Here is a 26,276-nt window from a genome sequence, read left to right on the forward strand (position 1 = left end):
AGATCCCTAAATGGCCTGGCTGCGGAAATATAGCCATAACTATAGTCTGTATTAAACTAGCAGAATGCTGCTGTTTTTTGGTTGAAGGATCTGGTAAGAATCATACTTATACTTGCATAAGACGTTTCAAAGTAGTTCTGAGGATGATTTTATTAACTTACAATATGACCAATCCGCAATTGGATCGAATGATCATATTGTAATCCTTTCAATTGCTAAATCTTTAGCAGCTGAATTGATTAAATTTCTAGTGATTACGTTGCAGTAAGGGTTCGGTTTGGGCGGTCGTCGCCCGGACGCCGTTCTCCGTCCCGTCAGGGATGACGAATTATCCCGAATGGAGATTGTATTGAATGACTAAAACTTTCAGCATGTGTGAAAGGTTGTAGATCCCTAACTGGTTTGGGTGTGGAACAATCGTCATAATAATCTGTACTAAAGTAGCTAACGCTGTTGTGTTTTGATTTTAGGAATATATCATCAAGTAGGAAACGTATATTTGTACTGGACATGTCAAATTCGTTTTTGGGGATCTTATTAACTTCAAATAACCATTCCGCAATAGCATAGTATGATTATATTGTAATCCCTCTAACTCTTACAGGAGTCCTGTGTAACAATGCGACAGTAATGTAAACAATACTATTTGAATTTGGTCACAGTTTGATGAACTGGAGTGGTCAATTACGATCAGGCGAATTGCCCGGCGGTTTAATACTTCCATACTTGATAATATGTAATTTGTTCTGTATAAATACATTATTTGCGGCGACTATGTTGCAACAAGGGTTCAGATTGACTTCGGCCTTCGAAGCGTCGGTCGTCGCCCGGCCGAAGCACTCACGCCTCTAGGGTTGAAGATCTCTTGAGATGTGTCTGGGTTCGCCAGACGTATTATGGTGGACGAAATACTATAATTATGATTTCTCAGATGCGTACAGGCCACCTGCTACTCGTACTAGACTGTATTTATTTGCAACAAAGTCGACAACAGGCGTTTGGCATATTTTATAAAGAATTTGGGTATTTATTTTGGGTATACGTTAGAAAGAACTTACATGGTTTGCACTATATAAGAAAAAGAGAAAAAATAAGCGTAAAATACAATAAGCCTATAATTGACCGGTGATTGGATACTGCCGCTAGTGGACATAATAACACTATATAGTGCTGAGTCCTGACTTGAGGTCAGCCACAGATTCATTGCTATCTCTAAACTATAGGGCGGAATGCTTCATACAAATGTTATTCATGACTGTATGACATATATAACTCTTAAACAAAAAAATAAACAGCCCTTAACAATGCTATTACAAGCCAGACACAGACGACTATATCTGTTGAAAAATACGTCATGTTAGTAAAAAAAAAACGTGATTTTGCTTCTCATTATAGTAAAAAACCTAAATATGTGATTTTGTTTTAGTGTATAGTGCTAGGGCGGGCGGTCTGGCTTCTGGGTTCACGGTCGGCGTTCGACCCAACGCTCAGCCGACAAGGTTCACGAATTAAGGATTTTAATGAGCCAACTTTGTGTGGGTGTGTGTCGTGTGTTTTGTTTCGTATACTGCTATTTTAGGAGTTGTTAAGTGGATATTTTCGCTAAACCATTTAGCATTTAGCATTTTGTTTCTTCTGCTTGTTATATTAGTAAAATTGTGTATGGTAAAGTGTATCCGTAAGTCTCAGAGATTAAATTTGAAGCTGTCATTTCATAATAAAATTCTTGTGGTGTTTGTTTGTAATAATTTGACATAAACTTGTAATTATTGTTGTAATTTTAATTAGATTAGAAATTTTGTTATCATTTGTACGCCAATATTTGGTACAGTAAGCGTTGTTCCCAAAGTGCAAACATCCAATATTGTGATCCTTACTGACAAATGATCATTTATTCATTATTATTATGATTATGAAATATTTGTAACTATGTAGTGAATGTTAGTCTAAAGCATACTTACTCAGTATAATTAGCTCTACAAAAAATTCAAGACTTGAACCTTTCGTCTAGACAAAACAAAAAATCCTCTCTATTTTAAGACTCGACATTTAGGATTCCCAATCTGGCAACCCTACTGCAGGCCTCGCCCCTATAAATACATCGACACAAGACAAATGCACTCTGCAATACATATTTTTAAAGCTATGACTTTTGCAGATATATTTATCTTTTTACTACCGGTCCCCTCTATAGTAGGGGAGTCCATGATGCTAAATGTGTACAAAGTCGAGCGTCATTGGGACCTATGCGATTGTGTAGATTAGACGAAAGGTTATATGATATTTTTCGATTCAGCGGGCGGTTTTCTTATTCTGATGATTTGAAAAAAAAATAGTATGAGAATGTATGCAGAATAATGTATTTTCCTAAAAATTTGCCTTTTCCTTTAGTTTCTGATATATCATTACTTCCCAGAGATTCATGCTAATAAGTGAGACTATCAGATAGCATAATAATACGAGTGTTTTTTAAATTATTATTTTTTCACTACCTCGACGCGTAGTAATCGGCAGATTATGAAATTTCCCGTTTCCTAGCATTATTTCCTTTATATTAAAAAGAAAATCCCGTGATCGATTTTTTGATTGTTTAAACGGGGGGTTCAGTCATAGAAAGCTCATTTATGGTTCAGGATTCTCTACAGGGTGTAAGGTATCTCCCGTATCATAGTCTGCCGCGCTCGAGACACTCCCGAAATTCCCTCTTGGGCTCCCCATCTATTATTGTTCAGCGGTATTCCAAGCTCCAGCATTTACTGTTATGGCTCATCCAAACTTTTACATTACGATACAAAAATATATGGCTCGTGCCTAAACACAACAAAGTTTAGTAAAATATTCGTACACTTTGTATTTTAGAACAGCCGTTCGTAAAAGCATTAAAAAAGTCCAATGATAGAATAAATTGGATATACTTACTTACTTACTTACTTACTTACTTAAGTAACTTACGTTTTTTGCTAAAAAACAAAAATTGATTTCCCTCCATAGTTACTGTCGTTATAATTATCCGAAAGACTATATTTTCCAAAACTATATTGGCCAATTTTCCAACAAGATTACTCGTAACGAATTTGTATTATTAATATTCAATTAATCGTATCCTTAACCACAATGGCCGTACTCTATAATTACTTACCGGCGCTGAATAGCTCACTGATAAGGGCCGGCGTCCATTCAATTAATTACCGCCAATCAATCTGGTTTAAAGGAAAAAGGGTAGTAGGCGAAAGGAAAACAATTAATCTGCTTATTTCCGCAATTAACGAGGGCCGACACAAATTACTTAAGCAGCCGAGGAAACAACTTTCTCATCGCTTGATACTTCGACGACATCCGTCGCTCCATTGTGCGAACAAAATGTTTTGGGATTTATTTCGCTGTAGATTACCCTACCTTACCCTTACTGTCCTGTTGGGCGCGGGTGTCCTCTCAAAATGAGGAGGGTAAGGCCCTATTATCCCGGATTGATGCGGGTTGGTAGACTTTCAACACTTTTGAGAATATTTTGGAGAACTCTCAGACTAAATTATTTTCGGCCATTTCTTCAATGTTAATGCAAAGCCAGGGATTTTTGGCACATTTTTTAAATATAAATACATTGAAATATAAATTTTAAGGATACTGCTCTGAAGCTTAAGTTAAAATATATTCTAAACCTACATAAAATAAAAGATTTGGGTCCTTAAAAAACCGGGAACAATTCAAACTGTTTTACACTGATGTTATCTGAAGACGGAGATCCATAAAGTTCGCTCGGGAAATAATTGCGAACTCCCATAAATCAAAAGGGCCATGACCCCTTTAATGGCATCTATTACAATTCAATCTCCACTTTAATGTATTAACTTATTATAATTGAGTGAGTAACGTACATTAATGATTATATTCGTGAATCACGGTGAGTCGTGTTTCGTACACGCCATTATTGAGTGGGTTTTTTTAACGTGTTTACTACGAAAGTGCGGTGGAGTTGAATGGGGCACCTTATAGGATAAGGATCTTTGAGAGATGGGGAGAAGCTTGAATAAATAACCTTACTAAGTTAGAAGGATATTTTTTCCAATAAACGCAATGATATCATACCGACTGAGATGAAATGGGATGTAAGGCTGAGATGAGATAAAATGTACGATCTGTATATTTACTATAATCATTATTGCAATACTATTGCTATTGAATTAATTACTTGTTCATATTGTTGATGCTTAGTGTAGTAATTGGCGATAGCAATTTAAACTGTACTTACTTATCATTACCCCGACTTTTAGCAATGTAGAGGAAACGGTTTAAAATTGGTGAGATTATTAGAATTGTAGAGCCATTATGAGAATTTTAGAACTTTTATAGAAATGCTAGTTATTATTAGCTACCTGTTGGGATCTTATTTTACGGCCACCATTTTTTTCTTTATTTCTGTATTATATTCACTGTAGTTGACGAATGGAAAAAATAGTACGAAAATAATTCTGCTGCTACCTTTTTTCTGTAGAAGTACATAATTGCCGACAGCGAACGATAAACCGGCATTAAGCAAAGTGAAAGATCAATCCAAAGATAACTTTTCAGTAGAAAGAAATACAACGATAGTGAACGTTGAACTACTACTACTACTAATACTATCTTATTTATTGTATACTATCTTATTTATTGTCTTATATGTATCCTTAAATGTGGTGTACAAATAAAGTGTATTTGTTGTTGTTGTTGTTGTTGTTGAACTACACTTGGCCCTCTCTTTAGAATTTACTAAAGGGACTATTAAAATGATTTCAAAGAATCTGCAGCGTGCATAGGTCGAGGAACGGACGGTTCCGTGAACTATATCGCGTTCGTGTTATCGCGCCCATGTTTACAAACAACCATTTAATTGTCACAAGAATTCCAAACAAGTGGTGTCAAAGCAAAACATCTCCCCTATTACTGTTCAAAGAGCGGAAAGGTATGAAGTAGTGATGGCGATCTGAGATCGATTAATCGAATCGATCTTTTGGGCCAAAAATATCGATTATATTAATGGATCGATTCCGTGAATTGATCTTTCATCCTAAAAAATCGAAAGTCGATCTTTTCGAAATTGGTTGAGTGTGTTATAGACATTTTTGTTGACGAATACGTATTTTAGTGCTTGTTTGGTCCTGATGACCCTTTTTTGGCTATCTTCGCCCTTTTCAGCTGAAAAGATCGAATATCGATTTTCGGAGAATTAATCCTTTGGGCCTCGATTTTTTTTGTGAATCGATTTACTACACGATTCGAATCGATTCAAGAATCGATCATTTTTGGAAAGCATCGCCATCCCTAGTATGAAATAATTTCATGCAGGATGCTACGTTCAAGTGAATTTATTTAACACTCTCGCACGTTACCTAATAGGCTTTTACGGTGTCGCTGGGGACGGAAATTTTAATAACATCGCTTCGGAATTACGAAACTATTTAAGTTATTCAGTTTTTTTTGTGTATTTAGGATTAAACTATAATATGTTAATTGAACTTCATAGCTAGTAAATATTAAGTTAACACGCATGTTGAAGAGATTTTTTGAGTCATTGTATTACCGTATTGCATAAATGAAACGTGCAAGAAGCGGTAATCGAAAACAAGCCGTTGACTACGATTCTTAAAATATAATTGATTTTCTTACTCGTTTAGTTTAAATACTTTAAATAGCTTTTTTATTAACGTTAACCAAATTTTGGGTAGAATAAATCTCTCAAGCTTAGTGCTCCCCTTTGATTGAAATAGAGAGGACAAACTAGTAGAAAAGGCATTTATCTCAAAGGCCTTCAGGCGATAAAAACTATAGGCAAGAGGATAGGCCGCAACTAACCCGCATCTCGTAGTCGAGTATGCTCCAGGTTTGCTCTAGATTAAGGGTGGCCAACTTTATTGTACTCGAGAACTAGTATTTACTAAGTACACTCTACGATTTGACAATTGCAGAGTCTTTAGGGGTAGCAATGGATCTGTGGCTAACCTCATGTAGGACTCTTATTCTATCTGGGTTTGGTTAGATATCCTTTGATGATAGTTCCCACTTAAGAGCACCAAGGATTGCTCGTTTGCAACTTGTATAAAATAAAAAAAGTAGTTTTTTTTTACTAAATATGTAACATAAAACCTCATTTTAAATAAATTATGTAAACTGGTCTTAACTACAGATAAACATGCCAGACACATTAACTGGCATATACGTATAAATACGCATGTAGGCACACACACCGTTTACTGTAGTTACGTTGACACAGAATGTTATTGCAATTACACATGTAGGTGATTACTATTACAGACATTGCTAGATTATCGCTCATAGAGTCGACTCTATGAGCGATAATCTAGCAATTTTTACGTTTGCAAAGAATGAAGCGTTCATACTTTGTGACATATCGAAAGTGACATGTTGAGAAGGGAATATTAAAAGTGATTTGTCATTGACTAATTATATCTTATCTTGGCAAATTATCTTATCGAATGATATTAGAGGAATAATTTTAAACATATGATTTGGTTTGTCAGAAACCAGAGTTAATCATCAGAGTTGTCATTTGACACATATAAAAATATGATAATAATTTACAACTAGTACTGTGGTATTTTACTAATATGGTACTAGAGCTGTTCTAACCAATTAAATTGTTTAGGTCTAATATATCAATTATTCTGATAGAAGACCAGAAGAAGTAATCCAAAGTAGTTTTTAGACTATCTATTTGCTTCTTGTTATAAAAATACGACTAAGAGTTGTAATGTCTACCACGCTAAGTACACGTTGGTATACTTCAAGCATGTTTAATAGAATTAACTCTGAGTACTTCGCGATTTATGACGTCACAAAAACAGTTACACTAGATTAGAACCGTACCGTACTTCTCTGTAAAGCTGAAAATCCATACCAATAACTTGTCCCTAAAGTGTGTCTGTATAATTTGAAACAAACTTTAGATATTTTAGAAAAGTTAGCGTGTTCTGTACCCTTACCATGAATTTTCAAAACATCCCACAATTGTACGTTACGTTTACTCAATCCATTATTCTGTTCCGTTTGCTTCAGTAGAATGAGTTGTCAAGTGACGATGAACTTTTTGTCTCCCTCACATGTTTGCACCATTTTGTCAATTTAGACATTTAATGTTACGTTACTGACACTATAATCCTGTTACAATCCGCTAGGGGCGCTGATTGGAAATTATATGGGCAAATACGTAAACAAATACCAAACAGTCATATTTGTCAAAACGTAAAAACTCATGGTAAGGGTTTCAGAAATAATTATATTGTTTACTAACCTCGCCAAAATTCGGCGTCCGTTGACAAGACTGGGGCCTTTGACTGTTTATCAGTAGCACGTGTACGAATACATTCGACATAATGTATTTTAAATACTGCTAATTGTTCTAGATTACTTTCGTTTTTTACACGGTAATAAAGATAATTTTATTTTTAGCTCACATATTGTTTATAGAATTACGTTATTGGTTACTATTACCTATTCATGTAGGTATTTAGTTTTATTTTTATTTCAGTTATTTATATGTTAGAAAAGAAGATAATTGCAAATAAAAATACTTCTGTGAATAAGTTCAAGCCCGAATAAAGCCTTCTGTTAAGCAAACGAAATAGCAAAGTAAAAGCGGCTAAAGATTTTAAAGATTTTAATATAATGTTGGAATACTTATGCCCAATGTTTCTACTTATCTTCAATTTTCAAAACCGAAACTGTTTTGCTTAAACTGTTTTTGCTTAAACGTTCAATAATGCAATATTTAAGTCGGTCTAACATATGTAGCATTCAATAAACCACGAATATTGCTGCTATAAAGCAAAATATGTCAGGAGATATCTAAGTCCCGGTATAGAAAGTACGTTCGTATTTCTCTTTAAAACCTAACAGAAATAACCGCATTTGTTCACAGCAGTTTATTTTTATTTAACGCCTTTCAGCAATATTCAATGCAGAGCAAAGTTAAGTCGTTAGTATGTTTTCATTAAGAATAATTCATTTAGCCACCCGTTGTCCTGTGTTTGAATATTCATCAGTAGACAAGTTGATTCCTAGGTGCGATACTGAGGGACAGACAGATACTTAACGAATGTTTGTTGTTCACGTTAGCTGTTTTAGCAAAATGCAATTCGCATTTTGTATCTCGTTTTCGTATCTGGCTCGTGTTTTCGTATCTCTATTTTCTGGAACGTTTTAGTAGAAACTTTGTGCTGAAAAGAAAACATGAATCGATGAAAGATTGCTATCTTGGATAGAGGTTAGCCAAGTAGGGTTGTGGATTCCCTAGTCAGGCATATATCTTAATCATTAATATATGTACTATGTACCTGTTCTGGAACTTTCAATTTCTATTATATCTATTATCAATTGTTTTCTGTACAGATTTTATTAAAATCGGTTTCTGATATGTTTGCGTGACACACATCTCTTATATAGTGCTCATTGATATATGTAAGCTCTATTTTGTATTGTGCATTGAATTGAAAAAATTAACATAATCTTCTCGCATAGATTTTTTTCATCAATTTGGATTTTAGTCCATTCACATTAATTACCGAATCATTAATAAGAAAAATCTTTTGTTTAGATTCATTTATGCGTTGAGAAGAGACCGCCGGTATCTGAATATTCATCTGTGGATAAGTTTAAGCGAGACGGTGGCAGTGGCGCGATTTAACAAAATGTTTTAGTTGTACACGTTAGCGAGTTTTGCATTGCAATTTCGTATCGCGTTCCGTGTTTCAAACAATCTCTTTGTGAAACTGTTTAAATGAATTTCGCTGGTTCCTTTCTGCATTAACGTCACACTAATAAAATGTAGCCGTTTCCATGTGTGAGATAACTGGCTTAGTATGTACGTGGGGAGACTTTAAATGTGTTCTTTTATATTTCCTGGTACGTTCTAATTGGGGGCTGACGTAGACACTTTATATTGAAAATGTAGCTGAAAAACTGAAAGTTCTGTGTAGCTAATTTGATGATTTTTATTGAGTGTTTTAGGAGAGAAAATAAAAGAATGAATTTAAGTGCCTATGCAAAAAAAAATGAAAAAGAAGAATATAAGATTCTGCAAAGGCATCCAATTTCACGGATTTGTTCTAAATTAGGTGGATTTATAATTTTAGAAAAAAAACTTACTGGAATTAAATTACTAAAGTAAACTAATTTGAAATCTTTATACAGCAGCAAATTTCATAAAACAACTTTTGATTAGGTATTTCTCTTCTGTAGAAAAAATACTCCGCACTGGCACTCGTAGATGAAGCAAATTCAAAGGGAAAACTTTACGCTGAACGGTCTTACAAAAACAGCCACTGTAGCGGCGTATCAATAATTTATTCTGTAACTAAATCAGTTAATAGTAGCGACTAGCTTCGCTCCGGGTGCAGTAAAGCAAAACTTAGGCGCCAAGTTGCAGGAAAACTCCGCCGGCGGAACCGCAGACCGTTTTAAGTAAAATATTAAATGTGCCGTAGGATTTGTTCGTGTACCGGTGCACCGGTTTTAATATTTGATTATGGAACGTTCCCGAAACGCTGTCTAGCCCTTAATTGCGAATAATGCGCCCGCCGCGGATACTGAAAATATGTTCTGTGTCAGATATTTTTTGTGTTGAGTTCAAGGGTTCCGTAATGCCAATTTTCATTTGTTTTTTTAGCAGCCCTTAAAGTAAGCTCTATTTTGTATTGTGCATTGAATTGAAAAAAAAAATAACATAATCTTCTCGCATATTTTTTTTTCATTAATTTGGATTTTAGTCCATTCACATTAATTACCGAATCATTTAAATGATTTCAAGGGTTCCGTAATGCCAATTTTCATTTGTTTTTTAGCAGCCCTAAAAGTAAATGTATTGTGAACATTTTGAGTGTCAACCTGTTACGGTTCAATAAATAAAGCGAAAACCGCCGAAAAATAGCAGTTTCTTGTATGGTGACCGCTCTTTATTTTCAAGATTTTTTTGTTTTTAATATTTGTTGTTAAAGCGACCACCGTTATACATATTCTGTAAAAAATTCAAGTGTATATCTATGGTTCATGCGATAAGAGGCCCGTGATAGTTGGAAATACAGCGGAGGCTTCGTTATAGGAATCGGTTTTTACTCTTTAGGTATGGGACCCTAAAACGCAAAAGTCCATCAAGAGAAAAATATTAACGCACCCCAGTGCCTGGTTACCGGCCCACTAACTGTTTATTGCGAGCCGTGGAGACGTTAACGGCTATAAATTTTATGCGTGTTCACAACGGTGCTATAAAACGATGCAATAATTCTAAATTTCCTTGTTTTTCCATTGGATTTAAAAGATATATTATTGCAGACGGGCGCGATGCAAGATTTGCGGAATTGGTTCGCGAAGACCGACGTTGCAATAAATTATCACGGTCGTGATCGATAGTCCATATTCTAATAATTAAAATAATATGATTCATACTATTTCATACGGAATTATTTCTAAGGGTTACAACAGCATTAGACTGAGTGCGTTTAAGTATAATGCTTTAAATTTCGGCAATGCTTTAATTTCGCTATGGAAAAGAAGTTTTTTTTTATAATATAGGAGTAGCAGACGAGCATGCAGTCCATCTGATGGTAAGTGCCTACTGCCATGGACATCTGTAATCAACCCCAGATAGGATTAGATATTCCTATCTGAGGTCGGCCACAGATGCGCCGCTACCCTTGAGGACTGGGCTGGAACGCCTTAGAAAAGTCTGTCTCCCTTACCACACCCTTCAAAACGGAACACAGCAGCGCCTAACACTGCTGTTATTAGGTAGAAATAGGTGTGGCGGTGGTGCCGCCGGAGTCGAACCACAAAGGGCTCTACCTAAGTAGCGATAGACATTTCATTCGGGCGAGTTTTCAATCATAAAAATCACATTTACTCATCAATAAAACCTATTATGTCAGTCGTTATTTTACGTATAACTTACCAGCGTATTCGGCGATTCTATTTCCGCGCGGATGCGTACACAATCTAACGCAATTAATATATCCGGATCCGTTCGGAACCCTCTTTCAACGGTGAGTCGCAGCCGCGCCATATTTTTACAGTCTGATTCTTTCGAAATTTTTCAACATCATGTTATTAACTCTTCTCAAAAGTGCCTGCTCATTCGTTTTTTCTGAAAAATATAGGTGTTGAAACACTAATGAGATACTTTTTAGTACCAGGTTAATGGTACTTTCGTCGTTGTTAAGAATCACTAGGTTGTCACAAATTGGTCCTTGAGTTTGGTGTGTATAGCGATCACTATAAAACACGGCACGCACTGTTGCCTTCAATTAAGTGTTCGTATGTACGACATAGTAGTGTCGTAAATCGTGCGTACGAGAAGAAATTCGATCTTCGAGGCGCGAACGCTCGGAGAGGATGTCTTATCAAATTTATTAGCCATATTCAGTGGGATATTTGTCATCTTTAACATAAAAATGATGTATATTCCATCGAATAAATCGCTATGGAGCAAGTTTATAATCTTTATGTTGTTTCTAAGTGTAAATTGCCAAACTAACATGTACATACTACGTAGTCATTTACGTCATTATACAAAGGTATTAGCCATGCTAAACGTTGGTCTAAAATACTAATTATCATTTCCAAATAAACGAAAGCTAACAGAGCTCTCCGAATTCGGATCATTAGCGTGGAATAATTATCGGGTATTATTTGGAGGCAACAATTCTCAGCCGGATCGGTATCATAAATTATTCTTAAGCTCGGACTGACCGCGAATCGGTGTTCACGTCGACCATTATCAGGGCACGGAATTGAGTGATTTGTGTCGTTCAACCTCAGTGGATTACAAAGCTTTGTGAAATGATATGTAAGTAGTTCGTTGTTGAAATTAAACTGCGAATTTTCGTAAAATCAAACGAATTAATTTGCCGTAATTAAAGCTATTGATATTGTAAAAGTAATAATTATGTCTCTACATCTGCGCAATGTAGTTGATATTTAAGTTCCTAAGTTTTACATCTTTATTTACAATTATTTAATATTAGATTATCTAATATTCGATGACTAAGTAAGAGTACATTAAGATGTTTATATAATGTTATCGCTTGTATGTCTTTGGGACTGGATATATAGCGGCTATAGCACAATTAAATTTGACGATTAGAGTCGAATTGCACACAGACAGACATATGCTTTTTTATACAAAATCGTATGTAGTATTTAGGTATATGTCAATTGCAATGATGTCCTTCCGTTAACAGACATGCGACGTAGTCATTTTGTATGAAAAATTACACCGTCCGTGCAGTACAACAACCGTCCGGCTATCGCGCGGTAACCGCCCGACGGTCCGACTCGAATCGTTCAAATTGATAGCGATCTAAGAATAAATAAGACAACAGATAGTGTGATGTATGACAAACATAATGATAAAGTAATAACAACTTACATCCTTCTGTGGTTTAGCGTATGGGTGGACTGACGTACGTACCTGAAACATATCATAAGTTTATAGTTATTAAGGCATACGGTATACATTATAGCTAGAATATTGTAAGAGCGTAAATAGGGATATATTTCAGTTTTTTTTTGGTTTGGTACTTATTTTGATTCAATTTTTCAAGCGATTACAATTTGGCAATTAATGGAAATAATGATAATTAATGAAAATCGAAGATTAACATAGTAAAATGTATTTTTCTTGTTTTACGCTCTTACAGCATTGTAACAAAGCAAAAAATAGCATGAAGCGTTATTTATTAATGAAATCTCTAGATCTGTATTTAAGGCGATTTTCCAAAAATGCGAAAGTATTCGATGACGACTGTATCTACAAACGCTTTGATTTGCATGTTTTTCTAAAAAGTACAACATCTGTCATTAAGTTCTAGTTATCTTATTTACAAACAATAATCAACTGCTCTAGAATTAAGTAGCAATGAAGCTGTAGAATTGGAATTAAAGTTTAATTCCGTTCATTTATTTGTAAAATACTTCCTGCTTCATTTCGAAAATCTAAAAACAACTATTAAATCTCAATGTTTATTAATCTATCTTCCGCCTTTTGATCAAGCAGAAACATTTTGCAGAAAATGGCGAAGCAAAAATAATAAGCATTTAATACGCTCATGCAAAAAATAAAAAAAAAAACAATGTATATTACAATACAATACTTCGCTTCTCAATGAGCAACATAAAATAGATAATAATTGTTTCTTATACGTACTTATAATATCATTACGGTTACAGATTTTTTAATACAATGTTTTTATTACAGATATATATTGGTCAAGATTAGAATAAACACAAGTCAAAATTATTAAACTTGTATTATCATACGACTCGTGGATTAAATGTGTAATTAACATTAACAATATTGTATTTTTTGTGTATCCTAATAAATTATTCCGCTAATGAATTTAAAGCAGTCTTGAACAAGATACGTACAAATTGTTATTAACCGCTATGGCAATGCGATAAGGAAAGATAAATAAACGCCGAAATCTCAGTAAGGTTCTAGCGCTACCCTAAACGTAGCACTGTAAGCGATGAAAATTTAAACAATTTTTTTATTTATCAATGACGAAAAGGAAATCAGAAGCCAAAGATCAAAAATTCAAAATATTGTTTGTGATAAGTTAAATTTCTTTAAAATAGACTCATGTTGCTACATTTACATTTAATGAAATTAATGAATGAAAAGAATATACGCGCTAACGTTGTTAATACCTAACTGTCAAAAGATATTTTACAAGTGTCATTCACGCTATTATTTACATTATACAAATACATACATACGAATACACAATAAAGTTCATTTAGAAATTTTGCTAGACAACTACATTGAGAAACCTAGATAGTGTTTAGTTAATACCCTAATGTTTTGAGATTCATGCGCTTAAAAAATGTGAGTTCAATGTCACTAGTAAACATTATGATGTCAAACATTATTATTATTAGTCTTTTCCACATAATTTGATTACACGAGGTATTCATGTATTACTTCTTCAGTGATAATATTTTCGCCTATCGCTTATTCGCTCACGATAGGAAACTAAACCAAAATTAATATTTCATTTTTATGCATATTATGGCCACTCGTACCGTTAGAACAATATCACAGCGGTACTAAATTATAATTTAAACGTTATACACCGTTTAGCATGTTTATATTGCGTTATTTGCATGTAATACGATGTTAAATTTGGTTAACATTACACATTTAGAAAAGTAAATAATTTCGAAATGTCCTTGAAGTCAGTGGTCTGATACTTTGAATTTACATATATGTCGTTAAAATCGCAGACGTTTGTCCATTAATAAATTGATGGTGAAACTTTTTCTTGATTTAATATCTTCAATATTCCCCTGTTATTTTTAGTACAGTTAGTGCACAGTTTTGTTTACAGATATGGAAGTGGAAATGGATACACTTAATCGAGATTTACTTTTATCGTTATCAGCTTATGGAAAGCTAAATTTAACAGCAGTGTTAGGCGCTGGTGTGTTCCGGTTTGAAGGGTGTGGTAAGGGAGACAGAATTTTCCGAGGCGTTCCATCTTAGTCCTCAGGGGTAGCGGCGCATCTGTGGCCGACCTCAGGTAGGAATATCTAATCCTATCTGGGGTTGTCCATGGGCGGCAGCAGCCACTTACCATCAGGTGGACTGTATGCTCGTCTGCTACTTCTATATTATAAAAAAAAAACAATCGAATCTGATGGGAGACCTTCATAAGGTCCATATGCGTTGCTACCCTTGAAAGCTAGTTCGAATGCTATTGTCTATCTCTTTTTATTGAGACATGAGACATCAGAACATTGTAGTATTTGTTTTGAAACGAGATAGACATAGCTGTGGCGAAGATGCAGTGTAATATTGGTATAGTCCGCGCCAAATTGCTAGTCCGCTCTGAAGTTGAAGTGAGCAGGTATAAGTTATACAATTTGCTATGGCGACGGGATTCATTTCTATATTCAGAGCGGACTAGCAGTTTTACGAGGACTATACTTGAATTTTTATATTGTGTAATCTACACGCACGGGTGTGCGTCCACCAAATTATTTATATTTACGTAGTGGGTTTCGGGTTTGATTCCCGGCCAGATAGGTAACTAAGTAATGATTTAGATCACTTTTCTGAGTGAGTTTTCTGCATGTGTCTATGGCACCCACGACATACGGAAAATTCTAATCTGTTCTATAAATCGGTTGTTTTCTATATAAACATATTTTAAAATACACATTTTAAAAACGATAGTTATCTATAACAGTTCTTTGTCCTTGTACTTAGCAGTATTCATACGCTGGCGTTGCCCTTGATATTACTGACATATACTCAACATACGTAAAATACAATTGGTATATAGTTATTAAATGGAAAAATAATCATCAAACACACCGCAGAATATTGCTTTGGACGGCGACACGTGATTGATAACAATGATAACGCCCTGACCTGCGCGATGTTAGCATAATTATAGCAAACCTAATTTAATGGAAAATATTTTTACTATGCAAGTTAAGCCATAAGAAATTGTATACATTCATTGCTTAGTTAGACATTCGTATTCAGATATTAGTGACACGATAGTGGATTAACTTTTAAAATAGTTTTGTTCGAGTTAATTAAATTATAGTGGATATGGTTTAGTAGTAAGTATATTTCTAGACATGCGAAAATTTAACCTGCTTGTGTAAAATCTAGATATTACACAAGCAGGTTAAATTTTCACAAGCAAAAAGGTCTGTACCCTTACCATGAGTTTTTACGTTTTGACAAATATGACGGTTTTGGTATTTGTTTACGTATTTGCCCATATAACTTTCAATCAGCGCCCCTAGCGGATTGTGTCAGAACTAGGAAATCGTATGGGCCAATACGTAAACAAATACCAAAACAGTCATTTGTCAAAACGTAAAAACTCATGGTAAGGGTACTGAACTACTATGTGTGGGTGTACTCCAGAGGCACCACCGCCGTACTATTTTCTACCTAACATAAGTGCGCTGCTGTTCAGGTTTGAAGGTAAATTGTGCGTTTGAAATTACGGACAGACTTTCCAATTTTATTTATTTATAGTTGTAGGACACGACAGAGAATATAATCCGGGATTCATTGTGAATGTCGTGGTGACTACGAGTGTCGTCAAATAAAAAGATTATGTGTGGCACTAGTGTTTTACTCATAAGGATATCGTCGCCTTGAGCTGATACCTCCACTCGAACACAAAGCATATATGTTAATACGACATTTGCAATTAAAATCAACACCCACCAAGGGATGCTATTGTTTCACGCGAAACGAATCAACATAAATTTCATACTATTATATCATGAGTTGCGCCAGCAATAAAATATATTCTATTTTTATTTATAGACCCGACGACCTATTTGCAATTTTGCATAAATAATAGTGGTGTCTCCGATGCCCAAACCGATATATCGGCGATACTTATTTTATTGTATCGGAAACAGCCGTATTAATTTGAAATGTCGATATATTCAAATTTTGCGAGAAAGGAACCTGAGTGAGATTTAAATAATTTTATGGTAAGCAGTCGTGTAGAGTTCTGTTTTTTGAGGTCAGGATTTATTTTTCGTAACTGCACTAACCCAGCTATTTTTGTTAACATACTCTGTTGTAAATTCTCGAAAGATTGATCATAGCGGTCTTAACGCATCTTATTAATGTTTGGGGAATTCCCGGCGTTTATTTTGTTCAGCGCTATCAAGTCTGTCATCAAAACAAAAGTGTTATGAAATTACTTATTTTAAAACCTACTATTTCAAAGAGATGTACACGCGACTTTTTTCATCTTTATGTTATATGTTTGGTGTGTATTTCCCCCATCGTGTACTTGACCTATATACATTGACTCATAGAGGGTAAACACACTTACAACCTTATAAAATCCGTAAATATAGTGCGTAATAAAATACTTATATAAGGGTAGTATTTAAACGAGTGACTGCAAATGAAAGTTTTGAGTGACAAAAATTATGAATTGTGGGTATAGTATTTATTATAATATTTCCAGTCGCTCACTTAGTAATGTAGTCGCACAAGTTATTAAAACAGTATGTAATTATCAGTCGCTAAGTTTTTTTTATTCGACCGTTTTATAATTTCCCCTTATATAATGATTGTGACAATTGTTCCACACTGTAAGTACGTTGGAAACTCAAGAAATGATCGAGGCACTAGTTTTACCAGTGGAAATTGTTTATCGCCCCTCGTTTACCCGCTTGCAGTGGACAAAGTGCTCAGATTGATGTGGTTTCAAAACTTTTGACATCGGAAAAGAGAAAATAGTGTTCGGGAAAACTTTGCTGTAGTTTCCCTCATTGTCTGGTCTTATAAAAATATTATGGGTGTAACGATTATTGCGTCTTCTTACTTTTACGTAAGTTTTAGTCATTTGTTTCAGCAAATTAAATCTATGTCTGGATCTTATATTTTTTGTCTCGTGTATTTTGCTATTTCTAGATGGTAATGATGTTCAAATTGTAAAATTGTATATGTTATTGTGATTATCAATACCCTATTTAATAATTTCTTTTCATCCTATATTTTTGTCAGTTTTTTATATACATGGTACATTTAATAACATATTTTTATAAGTATATCCGCAAAGAGAATTTCGCTGCTATGCAGTTAAAAGTTTTTAATTTTAAGCACTGTAGCTTTAAACTTTGAAAAAAATAGAAAAGATTTTAATCCCAACGAATTTATCTCTTCAACCTCAGTTTTAATACATAAGTAGTCATCGTAGAAAATGCACAAACTACGGTGATACGGTGAACATACACATATCTTTTTAATCATAAAAGAAGTTTTAAATAAAACAGTTTAATTTCATTTCAATCGCGTAAACTACCCGCAAACGAATCAAAACAATGTCTAAAGTTAAAAAATATTTGAATTTCAAAAGTGGGAAAGTAGAATCGAACGATGGTTATAAAAGCATTCGTTGGGGAACTTTGGTTACGAATGATACTAATTGAAGGAATTTTCAGAGTAAAAGTTGGACAAGCAATCTGAGTAAAGTTAGGGTGAATTTCAGAGTGGCGCAGCATCTCCGGAAGAATGTAATAACTTACAGGTGCTCCGAGTTCTTTATTGGATTTCGCACGTTCCGAGTCGACGTGTTTGATGGCCGGAAGATTCTTGCCGAACTCTTCGGTAGCTTTGGTATTAATTCTTGTTCGACAACGCGGTTCAACGTACCGCACCCGCGTTTATTAAAACTAACTATTTTTATAATATAGGAGTAGTAGACGAGCATGCAGTCCATCTGATGGTAAGTGGCTACTGCCGCCCATAGACATCTGTAATCAAATCCAGATAGGATTAGGTATTCCTATCTGAAGTCGGTCTCAGATGCGCTGCTACCCCTGAGGACTAAGCCTCGGAAAAGTATGTCTCCCTGACCACATCCTTAAAACCATAACCCAGCAGCACTTAACACTGCTGTTATTAGGCAGAAATAGGTGTGGTTTACGTAGTAACTATTTATTAATATGTAGAGTTGAACCACAAGTGGCTCTACCACCATCTACTCCACCACCATGTATTAACGCGATATCAAAGATTTTTGATAATGTATTAATAATCCAATTTATGTTTAATATCCTATAGAGGGATCTTCTTTCGAAATATTTTTTATTAGAAAATTAATTGATCTTAAGTTATGACCGTATTAGAAAATACGTAAGGTCAGAGGGGAGAGTCTTGGATTCAAAACGGAATTCATATTAATGAGCACTCGCTGTATATTTACAAGATAATATATTGGTGAACAATTCCTAAATTATTGAAATAAAAGGAAAATATTCAATTTAGCTAACGAGCTCGGGGCAAAAGCCAGAATTTATTAAGTAGAATGATTTCTATTTTTAATTCAGTACATTACATTGACCTTAATACTTATGTTCTTATAAAAACAGCTGCAATACAACTTTAATAATCTCGTTAGCAAAACCACAAGTGAAAAAACTGTCGCGTTCAGTACAGTTATTTTAAGGCCGAGCAATTTCACTAATTAACTTACGTCACAGAAATTTTGTAACGCGTCTTCGTACTTGTTATATGTCACATTTGAACGAACTCACCCTGGTGTGACGTCATATATTACAAGAACAGTTTTTTTAAATTATTAAATTCGGTTAAATGTCTCGTAGTTTACGACCCCTGCTCTAAGTCACGTCACTTTGTACGTAAAGATGAGTCCTAATCTCGCTTGATCGCTGAACGAGACGCTCAGCTGAGTCACGAGAGCGCCGTGAAAAGTGTTTCTCAGGAGCGACTGAAAGGAAAAGTATAGGCCGTCGGGCCGCGCCGCCGCTGCACACCAAGTCATTGACACATGCAAATTCGAACAACGTTTCGGTATTCGGTCAACGACCTCCCCATTCAATGACTGTCGAAAGTTATCCGTGAATACGACGTAGCCTACAAATGGTCGGACCTATCACGCGATTGTAACGCTAAAATCAACTATAAATAAAGTTGTCCTCGCGGCCTAAAGGAGCGAGTCTTGTTCGACTTTCGACAATAGATCGTGTTTTAGATAAACAACACTTGTCGAAGTATAAATAAGGTTGTCTGTCGAACATTCGACGGCCTGTCAGATGCGACGTCAGCCCGAGGTGCGTCTGGCCATTGTATTATTAGCATTGCGAATTTCGTCAACCGCTTAGCGCTAGACAATTCGTAAATACATGCGGACAGTATGCAAATTTCTCCTGTTGGATGGATATTTGCATGGTTTGTGGTACACGAGTGGGTGGTAAGCCATAATTAATACAGATTTAATCAAAATGTATGGAATGGCATGGTATGGTGCCACTTAAATTTGATTTTGGACAGATAGCTGACTTTAGTATGGTAATGTATGCTTTTAGAGTAGAAATTTAAAACTCAGAACGTTTGGCAGCTCGATTATTAATTAACAGGAGATTAATCAACCGTTTTTCGACATATAATGCTATTTCAATCGATGTTTATCTTATAAATTTATTTAATTTAGTAATTAACCGTTTCCCTCATTGGTCATGCCGGATGTCACGCTGAGATCCGTGATTTAAACGATACATTTATTGAATACTTTTTCCGGTGCGAGTTTCTTTACTAAGGTACGAGTATATAGTACATCTTATCAGTCCTATCATATTGAATGGGTACACTGATCATTCTTTTTGTTTCAATTTATATAAAGTGGTAGTCTTCGGAGGCACTGTCTCTACATCTATTTCAATCTGCCTTTTAACAACAGTTAAGGTTCCAGTAGGATACCAGTTGGTTTGCAGAGTTGAGGTTCTGACGATGATTATGGATGTCTGGGCATCAGTTGCCACTTACCATCAAATGAATGCTCGTACTATTTCTAACTTATTCGGCCACAAGAAGGTACTCAACTCCTCATACTCTACATATAATCAAACTTTCCTGTTACACTTCCGTTTAATGTAAGCATGACCGTAAACTTGTAAACCGTAGACCCACAGAACGTTACGTCCGCATTGTGTGCTGCCACACAACGTCCACAAAGTAACTATTATGGCAGATACGGAAATCAAGATAAGTAGCTTCGTCCTTGTCCGTCTGATGGATGTATGTAAATATTCTGCGGGCGACCTAAATAGGAAAGTGCTATCACCTAACGCACGAAAAAATAAAATGAAACGGATATTTATTTTATTTAATGTGGTTTTGTGTGATCTGATTTTAGCAAGGTCAATGTTAACTTTAAAATAGTCTATAGTTATGTTTTAGGAAATCGAAAAGTAATAAAAAATGTTTGTTGGCGAATACATTTCCTAACAGTGTCAAAAAGTGTTAGAAAATGACGGAAATTATTTTTTAATTATTTATTTAAATTTTCGAAGGAAGGAGGTCGATATGCCGCGTAATATCTATCTCTTAGTAAATTTTATTTCAATGAATATAGTCAAAATGGTAGAAAATACGTTAAAAATACTTTTTAACGTTACGTTTCCCAAAAGGTATAAGTACGTGACGTACGACATGACGGAAGTTGCAATAAAATACTAATTTGAATTCACGAATTCGCTTTATTCAGGTAAAGCTAGTTTATCTCAGCTTATCTTGTGACTGTATGATGTCATCTTATGTACAGTTTGCTGTATGACTAGTTAAATAAATTTGGAACTGCATAGATATGAAACGTTTAATCAGAAACGACCTTAATCAGTAGATTGCAAGTATTTCCTAATCTCATTTGATTTTAAGCGGTATACAATGACGTCATTTTAGATTGTAGTAGACTGAAAAGCAAACAATTGACAACTAGGGATGTCGATCCGAAATCGATTAATCAAAGAATCGTTTTAGACACCGAGAATTGGTGTTTTTAATTGAAACTAATCGATTTTAGATATCCAATACATTAGACATATCGTTTTTCATGTTGTTATGATCCATATTTTGGTCGGCACCGAAGAGATGATTCTTTCATTTCGGATTCCGGAGCAGCAATAAAATTAATTAAAGATCGGTTTGTAACAAATCCATTGTATTTTTTTGGATCGATTCTTCACACTTTAATTACTAGAATTGATTTAAAAATCAATCTTTTGTAGAAGAATCGCCATCCCTACAACAACTTTAGTTTGAATCCAATACTGCGATCGTTTCGGAGTAAAGTGCAAAATCTGGTTTCTACGAAACGCCGAAGGTAATGTACATGGTCTATCTCAAGTGCGATCATATGATGTCATCTCAGTCTGGTATGCTTGAGGCCAGACAGTTTGTAAACGGTACGTTTACTGACTTTCAAATTAGCACGATAATTGTAACCTACAACGTGGCGAGACGAAAACCACTAGCCGGTGAAACGCCGAATGTAAGGAATTTAACGTACAAAAATATACAATTTTCGTTCCGGGAAATTTAGATGTGGTAAGGTATTTTTACTTATGATTTAATAAGCAATACAAGTGGTAGAACTTTTTGTGCATAGACTCAGGAAACATCGTCGCTATACCTATTTTGAAGTAATAAAAGTGGTAGAACTTTTCTTGAATAAACTCTGGAAGCACCGTTGCTATACCTATTTTTGCATTACAACACCAGTGTTAAGCTGCTGTATTTTTATTTAAGGGTGTGGAAAGGAGAGACAGTATACAAGGCATTCTAACTTAGTTCTCAAAGGTAACAATCTCACAGCCGACCACTGTCCAACGACCAAGATATACGTCTAACAAACAGATGATATATATTAGGTATATCTTGGTCGTACGTATAGGAACTATACGTATAAAAACACAAATTAAAATAACAAGTATGATTGGAGCAAGAAACTCGAAAACTATTCGATAACTCTACAACTCAATTTGAAATATATGGACCGACATAATTACCAGGTTAATAAAATAATCGTAGTAAATCACTTTTACTGTAATTGACTGACGAAATAATCGCTGTTACGCACGCGACCTGTCCGACAATCAACTTCGCACTTATCCAAGAGGTGCACATGCACAGAAACTATTTCGGTACAATATTTACCTATAGCAGTGTTTCTCAAAGTGATCGACAACGCCTTCTCAAAGGGCGGTGAAGTGTCCAAAGAAAATCGGGAAGTGTTGAAGAGACAGATTATTATATTTATGAGATTATTCGTAGACCATTGAAAATAATTGATTCAAAACTAAGAGATAAGAATAAGTAAGTTTGAGAACATTTAAATAGAATCTCTTATTTTTATTTTCTTCTTTATTCGTAGCTTCTCGTAACATACCTATAATGTACCAACAAATGTTAGAAGCTGCCGAACAAATAAATAATCTTTACCGAAAAGATACTTATGATTCCTATATCATAATACCCAATCAAAACATATGCCAGGACACTCGCTCGGTTAAGCTCATATATCAGAAATATAATCACTATTTGATGTACTATTATTTAATGGCAATAATGTATCAACACCGATATTGATATATCAAGTGCCAAATAAACATTTACACACTAGATTGAATCGTTTCTTTCCGCACTATTTGTTGAGTGAACATTATAAATCTGGCTCACTTTGATGTGTCGTCGCTTCAATGTGGAAAATACTATTTATGTACTACAAAAATACTATTACGTTAGAAAAATGCTTTAATAAAATATGTTATTGGGTTTATTAAAAAAACGTTTAATACATTTTATTCGTACCTACATTTTGTAGTAATGCAATTTTAAATATTTGCTTAAATATATATTTACTATATTTGCAAAAAAACCTTTATATCGAATATCTTAATGTTACGCTCATATATCAGAAATATAATCACTATTTGATGTACTATTATTTAATGGCAATAATGTATCAACACCCATATTGATATATATCAAATGCCAAATAAATATTTACGCACTAGATTGAATCGTTTCTTTCCGCACTATTTGTTTAGTGAACACTATAAATCTGGCTCACTTTGATGTGTTGTCGCTTGAATATGGAAAATACTATTTACGTACTACAAAAATACTATTACGTTATTACTGTAAATATTTTTATTTCTATTTGTTTTAAATTTAGTTTATATTATTATAATATTGTAATAAGGTTTAAATATTGCAAAATAAAGTTAAGTATAAAAATAAAAAAAATATTACTTTACAAAAATTACGAGTTTTAATAAAATATGTTATTGGGCTTATTAAAAAATGCTTTGAAATGTTTAATACATTTTGTAGTAATGTAATTTAAAATTTTGGCTTAAATATATTTGCGAAAAACCTTGATAACTAATATCCTAATTATTTGAACACTTATTTTATCTAAGTTAAATTACTTTCCATTTCTTAAGTAGTTTTAGAAAATAAGACTCGCTTTAGTTTTTTTGTTAATTAGTGAACGTAATCCAGTAAACCCCATAGTAGTAGTAGTAGTAGGTACTTTAATTATTAAGATCATCGTGAGTTTTGTTTTTAACCAGAAAAGATTATAAATAACGTAAAATTTCTATTTATAGCTACATTAACTTCCTTTTCTGCACTCTTTCTATATAAGCATAACCTCTCCAATCTACAATACGAAATCATCCCACAAGATTCTAATAGGTACTAATTACTGACGTATCTGTATTGTTTGTACCTAGCCGGGGCTAGGGTGGGGAGCATGAGAAGCTGGTCAGTGGCCGCATTCCTACCACTTGAAAGTAACGTGGTATCCGGCTGCGAAAAATTACCATCTCGCAACACTGCAGTGCAATATCACCCTTAAGTACCGAGTTTTAATGGTTATTCCATTTTTGTAATGTATTTGAGAACCATAGTGTTTTCCTCTAAGTATAGATTAAATTAGCTTGTCCTGCCGAAAATCCGTGCTGTTTTTGTTACTATTCGCGTCAAATACCTATTTGTGCGCGTTTGAATCTAATATTTTGTACAATATACTATAGTAGGGTCGCGATTTCCTTCAGCAGTATTGTATTTAAATTCTAGTAGATATATAGGGAAGTTTGCATACCTTTTTACTCTTACTGAAATTGAGAAAGTACGTTCACTTTCATGCAAATTCCAATCGAGTTACCTCCTTGATGCTGACGATATTTATATTTCTTACAAACAGGCTACATATGGATATAATACTGTTAAATAATATTTTTTATAATATAGTAGTAGCAAAGAACATGAACTCCTGATGGGTAACGGCAATTTACCTCTCAGGAAATAAACCCTAATAAATATGATTGCTATCCTAATTAACCTCCTCTGCTATTGTTACCTCTGAGACCTAAGTTGTAATGCGTATTTGTATCTCTTCCTCATCTCACCCTTCAACTACACAAAAGCAACATTTAAAATGCTGTTATAAGGCAGAAATATGAATGAAAATGGTTTTGGAGTGTTCGACTCCGAAGAATCCACGAAGGGTTCTACCTTCAAATTTAAAATTGTATCTTATGTATAAAATTCTCGCGTCACAATGCTAGTTACCGTACTCCTCCGAAACGGCTTTACCTATTTTAACCAAATTTTATATGCATATTCAGTATGTCTGAGAATCGGCTCCTATCTATTTCTCATACCTCTAAGTGATAAGGGTTGTTCACGCTTAACATTTTTTTATTTATATGGCAACACAACGTTTGCCGGGTCAGCTAGTAAACGTATACATCTCTAAACTACCTGCTGGTTTACATGATAGTCGTGATACACACTTGCACTATTCTTGAGATAATAATGATACATGCACACGTGTTTGTTTGTACGTCAAATCAATGTACGTAGCGAAGCAGATTACCGCCACGACACGTTATGTCATATCACATATCTTTTTTGCTCACAATTCTCTATGCTGTTCATAGAGAATTGTGAGATGTAGTAAGCAAATGAGAATATAATCATCTCGCGGAAAATTATCTCGGGTCCGTTAAAGTTTGTGTTTATTTCGTTTTTAAATTTTCTTGTTTGTTTGCCTATATTCAAGTAAGTGTTTAGAAAATCATTAATATTTATCACTCAGTTTTGCTTGCTCACGAGATAAATGTTATTAATATTTTTGTTGTTGAATGTTGTTCAAGTTACGCTTCTTATGACTTGTTATTCGCTTCTTATTTATTGAATCACGCCGAAGGATGATTTTTCGTCATAGATAACGTTAATAAAATCCAAAAATATTATAGACAGTTATTTGCTTTTCATACTTTTAAGAAACTTGCATAAATATACAGTTTTTATGAGTGGAACGTTAAAATCATAAAGTAATCGGCAAAAAGTGGAACATCTAGTTATGTACATCGTTTTGGTCGACACACCGTCTGGGTCGATCAGCTTTCTATAAATAAATTAATATTAATTAAAAGAGTAAGACATATATTCAAATAATAATCGTGTTCGTCTTTTAATAAGTCATCAATATTCAAATGTGTTATTGATCATCTAAACTAGTGACTATGTTTGCTTAACAACTTTTAAAATATAACTAACGAATAGTGGTTTCCACGTGCAGTTTTGCTTTGTAATAATAGGAAGAATCTGTTTCCATTGAGATTTAATATTGTGTTAAATGTAACTCCTAAAATGTTATGACAAATAATATTACTAAGTAGTAACACATACCTGTCAGAATCAATGCTACACCCTAACTCTACTCTGCTCTACATCTCTTACTTATGAACACAATTACACATTTTGTAATTTGTCTATTTAAAAAATATACCCATATTTTTTTTTTATAATATAAGGGTAGCAGACGAGCATGCAGTCCACCTGATGGTAAGTGGCTACTGCCGCCCATGGACATCTGTAATCAACCCCAGATAGGATTAGATACTTCTACCTGAGGTCGACC

General features: G+C 34.4%; 1 protein-coding gene across 10 annotated transcripts in view; it reads right to left on the reverse strand.

Annotated features, from left to right (window-relative positions):
- The window catches only part of shep (RNA binding motif single stranded interacting protein alan shepard), a 227,470-nt gene that overhangs the window by 54,503 nt on the left and 146,691 nt on the right, over positions 1–26,276 (reverse strand). For 7 of the 10 annotated variants that reach the window (XM_073093082.1, XM_073093084.1, XM_073093079.1 and 4 more), the window contains exon 3: positions 12,416–12,457. The exons of the other annotated variants lie outside the window; for them this stretch is intronic. In XM_073093082.1, coding sequence (XP_072949183.1) covers positions 12,416–12,457 — 42 coding nt within the window. The remainder of the gene's footprint in view (positions 1–12,415; positions 12,458–26,276) is intronic. 10 annotated transcript variants of the gene reach the window in all.

Source organism: Epargyreus clarus, unplaced genomic scaffold, assembly GCF_041222505.1.
Source record: "Epargyreus clarus isolate Ecla_fem2 unplaced genomic scaffold, WU_Ecla_fem_2.2 ptg000004l, whole genome shotgun sequence".
Taxonomy (NCBI): Eukaryota; Metazoa; Arthropoda; class Insecta; order Lepidoptera; family Hesperiidae; genus Epargyreus; species Epargyreus clarus.